At 29.5% G+C, this 7,853-nt stretch overlaps 1 protein-coding gene across 1 annotated transcript; it reads right to left on the bottom strand.

Moving 5' to 3' along the window:
* Window positions 1-6,226: 6,226 nt before the first annotated feature.
* Window positions 6,227-7,175, bottom strand: LOC120215077 (zinc finger protein 5-like). The gene has a single exon (XM_039212858.1). It carries the CDS (start codon window positions 7,134-7,136, stop codon window positions 6,450-6,452), a length of 687 nt encoding a protein of 228 aa, XP_039068789.1. The 5' UTR covers window positions 7,137-7,175; the 3' UTR covers window positions 6,227-6,449.
* Between the last annotated feature and the right edge of the window lie 678 nt (window positions 7,176-7,853).

The raw sequence follows: 7,853 nt of genomic DNA, 5'->3' as shown, positions 1-7,853 counted from the left end.
GTGCCATGTAGTTAGGGGACCATTTTATAATATTTAACAATCAAAAAGCTCAACAAAATAACATCTATAACCAGATGACCATTTGTGTACTTTACCCTAGTCTAAATATATTCTTACAATGCCCGAATAAAACGGGCAAAGTGTCAAAATAATGATGTGGGATTTTTTTATTCCCAAACTAAAGCACTAATCTGATTAATTTCTGATATATGGTGTTTTTACAGGAATTTGGGATCTTTCGGCGTCTTTAGGTGGTGTTGGATTATTTTTTTAATCTCTAGGCGTCTTTAATATAAATACAGAAAAAATTGATATTTTTACACAAATATCACCTTAACATAAATTAATTATTTATTAGGCACTGTTTAAAAATATTTTACGAATCTAGCAAATTTTTAAATACTTTCTATAAAATTATTTATGCATTAAATTACACAATACAATCATGTCTACCAATTACCACTTGACACTTTTTGATGCGTTTTTTACCCTTTCAAAATCATATACGTATAGTATATTATAGGAAAACTTAGAGGGTAAGTAATTTAAATATTTTATTTTTTGCAGTTATAAAATGGAAAGCGATCTGCTATGTTATATTTAATATTTTGTTAGTATTTTATTTAATTATTGTATTATCTGATTTTTTAATTATTTTATTTAAATATTTTATTTTTTTGCAGTTATAAAATGGAAAGCGGTCTGCTTCGTTTGGATGTAAATCTGTATAAGTTAACGGAAACAATGATATTAGATATCTGTACTGAAGCGACAACATTCTCCTAGTTGAGAGGATTGCTGTGAATGTTTACGGGTTGAGAGCATATTTATAGCCGAGAGAAAAGTTTAAAAGTCGAGAAATACAAATATAATTATTCAAGGCGCGACCCATTCACCGTAAACATCATTGTTTCCGTTAACTTATATAAATTTCCATCCAAACGAAGCAGATCGCTTTTCATTTTATAACTGCAAAAAAAAATATTTAAATAAAATAATTAAAAAATCAAATAATACAATAATTTGCTAGATTCGTAAAATATTCTTAAACAGTGCCTAACAAGTAATTAATTTATGTTAAGGTGATATTTGTGTAAAAATGCCAATTTTTTTCCTACATTTCTATTAAATACGCCTAGAGATCCAAGAAACAATTCAACACCCTCTAAAGACGCCAAGAGATCCCAAATTCCTGTAGAAAACACCCTATATCAGGAATAAATCAGATGAGTGCTTTAGTTTAGGAATTAAAAAATCCCACATCATTATTTTGACACTTTTGCCCGAATAAAACTTGAGTTAATTTATATATGATTTTTAAATGATGGAAGTCAAATTTATATATTTAAAATTTTATATCTTAATTCTTATCAACCCAATCAAAGTTTAATTGAAAGGATTATTTTTTAAAAATTGAAGTTATAAGTACAATTATATTATAAATGCAAATGATATGCATTCAAGTAATTGTTATAAAAAATATTATAAAATAATTAATAATTAAAATATATTTAAACGAAATTCATATATGATAGAATATAAATTAAAATAAAATATAAGTTTATATATACACACGATCTATAAATTATTTGAACAAACCTTTATTATTGAAGGATCGTGTAGGGAAAAAAATCTTTAACGTGGAATACGAAGCCTTGCATGCAATTTGTTTTCAATGTGGAATGGTATGCCACAGAGCTTCGGGTTGTCCGATAAGGTCTCCAGAAGATACTCAAACGAGGGAAGAAAGGGAGGATCCCCCCCCCCAACAGGAGGAACAACAAAATCAGGAGGAGGTTAAGGAACCAGAAAACATTCCGGCTAAAAAAGAATAGAACAAAGATCTCAATAAAGAAAGATTTGATCCATGGATGTTGGTGCAAAGGAAACAAAGGGGGACACGGGGAAATAGCAAGAATCAAGGGACCTCACAACAAGATAACCGGCACGGGAATAGATTTGCAGCACTGAATAACGCCGATATAGAGGAAATCAATACTGAGATAGAGATAATGGACCACGAACAAGAGAAAAATAGGGACACGTCATACACAAGATAAAACCAAGAGCTAGTAAGAATGAAGGAGGTAAGACCACAAACCAACCGGCTAAAACAGACCAGAGTGAAAGAAACGTGAAAAACACATGCAATGAGGCGAGAAGAAGATGGGGAAAGTAATGGCTATCCATCCAGAGAATGGAACTTTTAGACAAGAAGTAGATATACAAAGCAGTCACACAAATCCAAATCAGAGGGACATGAATATGGATATCCAATCGTTGGAAATCCAAACAGATGCAGAGCCCGTCTTACAGGAAATTCAAGTAGAAAATATGATCACCCAATGAAGCTCATTACGTGGAAGTGTAGGGGAGTTGGAAATTCTGAATTTTTTAGGAATTGCAGGGAACTAATCCGAGAAGAGAAACCAGTTATTATTTGCTTACTGGAAACTAAGGCGAAAGAAGATACTGGTAAACAGATCGAAAGAGAACTAAAGTTCGAAAATTACTTTGAAATTCCGGCACAAGGTCTTGTTGGAGGTTTGATCTTACTGTGGAATTCAAGCCAAATTGGGATTAAAATCATAAAAAATACTGAGCAAGTTATTCACCGTGAATTAAAAGATGAGGAAAAAGAATGGCTAGCTTCGTTCGCTTACGTCCAACCACACCATAATAAGAAAATCGAATTTTGGGAGGAACTCGGTCAATATGCAGATTCCACCAACAAACCATGGCTAGTGATCTAATGGTAAAAGATGTTCAACCAATCGTGTTTGTTGATGTGTTGTCAATAAACAGTTATTACCTTGTAATCTATTTATACTATTTGAAAATAAAATATACATAAAATATTGGTTGCAGATGAAACATCCTTGTCACATTCATTTGTTCGTTTTATGATTACCGAAAGCTTTGATTTTCAATGTGAGGTTGCAAATCATTTGGACCACCACAATTTCTATTGACATGTTGATTTATGAAACTAGTAGTCTAATCCAATTATCGGCTCCACCCTTTTGATTATATTCAACTGCATAACCTTTTTTGGTTTTGGGGTATACGGTAGAGGCAATGATATGCGTATCATTCAAGTTTTTTTTTCTTACATTTCTTATAAGTTAGTGTTTGTAATTTAAATTAATTTTTTGTTTAAAAATTATAATGTGATTCATTTGATAAAAAACATAAATTAAAAATAAAAATAATGATCCGTCAAAAGCTCTCAAATTGAAAGTATATATATATATATATATATGAATTATATGTACTCTTATAAAATTCTTTTATAATTTTGTCGCTGACACCAGTATGATGATTAAGAAGGTAATATTTATTCATAATTTTTTTAATCATTGACAACACACACATACTGTACAGATGTAGCTACTCAAACTTAGAACTTTAAAAAAGAATAACACTTATTTTAACCATTGAAATCGGCCGTTTATGCCATTGTCTTTAGGTTTTATCAATTATTTTCTATGCTTTCAGGACAATTAATGAAATTGTCTATACCTTAATTACTGTGTATAGATGTCTTTAAATTACCGGGTAATGAAAATATGGAAGTATATATGATATTTGGTAAAGAAAAGAAGTGTTGGGTATATGAAGGTGGGCTTCATTTCTCAGAGAAAGTGTGAACTCGTTATCATATGCAAAAACAAAGCTTAGAAGTCATTGTCGTCCAATTAATTTGTTTAGCAACTGTTGAGGATATTATATATGGCATTTTCCCGATGCTGAAATTGCATGCAACCTTTTCTTTGCTTTGTTAAATGCCGCCAAATGAGTTGTTGACGTGGACCAATATCTCATCCCCTGAATTGGAAATTTGTCATTTAGTCCCTTGATTTTTTTTTTGTAATAGAAAATTTTAACATGTTGGTTATAGGGCCAACAATCTCCTTTTTAGTCAGACTGTCAGTGGTATGGGCAGTCGAAGAACGGAAGTAAAAGTGGATGCAAGCCCACAATTGTAAGGCCTACGTGGCACATGGGTGCCCAACAATTTCTTTTTTTCCTCTACAATTTCGTTCCATGCTAACGTATTACATACAACGATTACGTTTAATCTTTTAATGTCGGATATAGAAAAAAATATTCATTACATGTTTATTTAATGTTAGGCACATGTTTTTTTTTTCAAATAAGAAAATAGATGGCATAGGTTATAGTCTCTATACAAAGACTGTTCAAATCCTTTAAAAAAAACCTTCCAATTAAATTTTCTCATGTATGTCGTGCACCTTTTAATGATATAAAATAACATTATACTAATGAGTTGCACTAAAGTATACATTAAAATCAAGTATGCCCATTAATAATAATATAAAGTTTTTGTAGGAGTTACGCTATGTAACTATATATTTATGTTTAAAGGGAAAATATTATAGTAAAACAAACTGATTATATGAAGTTTAATAAGATAATTTTCTAAACAAGTACTGAATTGATCAAAATTCAACATTTGAATATATATACATATATATATTCAATTTCGATGTATTTAAAATTTATAACTATATACGTCATTTTTTGTTGGTATTATAAATTTTATATTCCATAAGAATTTATTTTATGTAATTGATTACACACTATACAATATCATATATGGGTATAGCTAACTTGCTTTTTTCTCTCTCTCTCTCTCTCTCTCTTTTATATATAATAAATATGTTGTTGAGCCAAATTATTTGAAAATGCTATTTATAATGTGACCATTTAATTATTTATATAAGCAAGCTGACAAAGGTTAATATATTATGGCCTTTTTTAATTAATTAAAATAATAAATAAATGGATTGATTATACAATCATACACCAATCTCAGTTATTAATATTATTATATTTGGTTATATTGCAGATATTGTTTATATTATTTTTCTATAAATTAGAGTAAATATAATGTAGTATTTGTTCAACAATTCTTAATTATTTAACAATGAAGGCTTTTACTCCTGTAAACGCGATGCTCGAACATAAGATATCAATAGATAATAACAAATCCCTTAACCACTAAAAGATGTTGATTTTTTAGTACTAAGGGTTGTTTGTTTGCCGTAAAACCAATTACGAAATTGGTTTTCCCCGAAATCCCGTGTTTGTTTCATGTAATTCGTTTTCCGGAAAATGTTTTCCCGTGTTTGTTTCACGTAATTCATTTTCCGGAATGTAATTCATTTTCCTAATAACCGAATTTCCTTTGTATTTTCTGTAAAATGACTTACGTATTCATTTTCCGTAAGTCACTTTCTGAACTTTTCACTTTAAAGCAAAAATACTCAAAATAATTTTATTTTATTAATTTAATATTAATAAAATATTTTAATATCATTTTCATCAAAATATTATTTATAAAAATATTTAAAATATATTTATTAATATTTATAATAATATAATATTATATTTTTAATATTATATAAAATAATCAATTATATTATAATAATATAATATAAGATATTATATTTTTATTTTAATAATATATAATAATTTTTATATATTTAATAATGAATAATATTATATATATATTTAAATAATATTTTAGTAAAGATATTTAAAATATACTAATTAATATTTTTAAAATATAATATAACACTATTACTTTAATAAATAATTAATATAATTTATAATATTTTATTTCACTAAAATATACCAATATTAATATTTTTATTAATAAAATTATAAAAATAATATTTAATAATAAACAAATTATTTTAATATTTTAAAATAATAATATTAAGTTTTATGATAAATAATATTATTTATTATATTTAATATTTGTAATAAATAATTTTTAAAAACTCTTATAACTAGTGGAAAAAAGATTTAAATAACATCTTCCAAACATCATAAAACGTTTTCCAAATGTTTTCCAGAAATGTGTAGATCTAACTTGTTTTGTAAGAAATGGGGACAAATCATTTAGAACTGAGCAAATTCTACATGTAATGGATAAGTTGTCTACTGGTTAACGACAACTTTTGTATTTTACAGCAATTAATTAAAAGATGGTTCATCTTGTTCAATGGTAGATAGCCCTTGAAATAAAAAACTGATAGCTATTATTGCCGGTAAACTGATGTTGAATCCATTGACAATTGATAAAAGACACTGTAATTTTCTGCAAAATTTAACTGGTTCTTTCTAAAAAAAACGTCCAAGTTGTTGTATATCGACAATCACTCCAAGTAATAAATAATATACTATTAGGGTTACATGCCAGAAGAACAAAATACAAAAAAGAAAACAAAAACTTTCATTCTATATTCAATCGTGTCCAGACATGTTTCAATTGTTTCCGAACATATCCTTATATTTGTTTTATGTTCCTTTTTTGATGTTTTCTTCAACACTACCTGATATGTGTCTTTGTTGGATACGTATTTGGTATTGATATACATATTTGACACAGCTACGATGCCTCCGTATATATGTACATGCTACATACCACCACCTGAGGAACTCTGTATCGTAGACTGCAAGCTGAGGCCTAATTGAAGATCCAACGATTTACAGCTTCGCTTCGACGAAGAAGATGAAGGCTTGAAAACAGGCCCTTTTCCCCTCGATATGTGATGATCACCTTGTATTAACGTGAACATGGATGAATCTTGTTGGAAAGGGATCATCTGAGACTGCAAAGCGTGCCATTTCGACGGATGCGAGCCATTAACATACCCATCTTGCTTCAATTGCCCGAAACTTATCTGAGATTCTTTGCAAGGACCGGAATCGGCATCGGTACCGTAACCGGGAGCCGCATCGTGGTACAACAGGGAGCCGAGACCTAGACTGTTTCGGAAAGGTTGAAGATAACAGTTGAGGCTCGCTCTCTTGGCTTGAAGTTGCAACCTTTTCTTCTTTATCCTTTCTTTCTTGTGTGCATTTTGATGTCCTCCGAGCGCCTGCGAGTTCGCAAACTCCTTGAAACAATACTGACACTCGAATTTCCTGTCATCACCCTCCGCCGTCGTTGAACTTTTCTCTTTGGTTGTTTCCGTAGCCGAAGAATTCACACTCTCGTCTCGTTCAGCACAACCTTTCACGGAGCAACCTTCGTTAGTACTCGGATCGAGCTCGAACCCGAACAACCTAAGTTTTTTCTCCACACATGTATAATTCTCCATCTCTCTTGAAAATTATATGAAATAAAAGAGCCTATGACTATGAATTGCGTGGCCTGTCTACCTTTATATAGTAACTCTCCAATCTCTAAGGTTCTCCAACAATTCAAAGCATCTAAAGCTGGAATAATTTTATAATAATCATGAACAGCACAAACGTTAAAATGGGTCAATAAGAAAATAAATCAAAATAAAAAAGAAAAAGAAAAGTCAGATAAGAGAAGCCGTCTATAATTCAATAATATTGAAAAGAATTTCCTATTGGTTTAATAATAAAAATAAAGTTGTAGATACACTTCAAACTTTCTCAATCAACGAGGATTCATTGTGTTTATTTATTTTTTAAGTAAAACAATGAATTCTATGGTCTGTAAACCAATGTTAAAACAAGATTAAGGACAATCAATTAGGTGTAGCACTTGCACATTTAAAACAAATATTCCATTCTTAAAGATGAGATTATAATAATCAATGATTTACAAAAAAGTCAAAGAAAGAAGGGGACGTAATCTTCATGGTAGGAAATTGCAAGATATCCCAAATCCCCTAATGTGTCTTAAATCCCATAATATCCAAATGTTTTATTTATTTATTTATTTGATTAAACCAACTAATCTCTCAGTGGATTATGTATTAATTAATTATGCACTGCCTGTTCTCCAATCTCATCATAAAATATAGCTCCACTTCTATTTTTAATCCATCATATGATTGTTGGAT

The sequence above is a fragment of the Hibiscus syriacus genome, unplaced genomic scaffold (genome assembly GCF_006381635.1).
Source record: "Hibiscus syriacus cultivar Baekdansim isolate YM2019G1 unplaced genomic scaffold, ASM638163v2 tig00110114_pilon, whole genome shotgun sequence".
Lineage (NCBI taxonomy): Eukaryota > Viridiplantae > Streptophyta > Magnoliopsida > Malvales > Malvaceae > Hibiscus > Hibiscus syriacus.
This window is presented reverse-complemented; position numbering and strand designations above follow the sequence as displayed.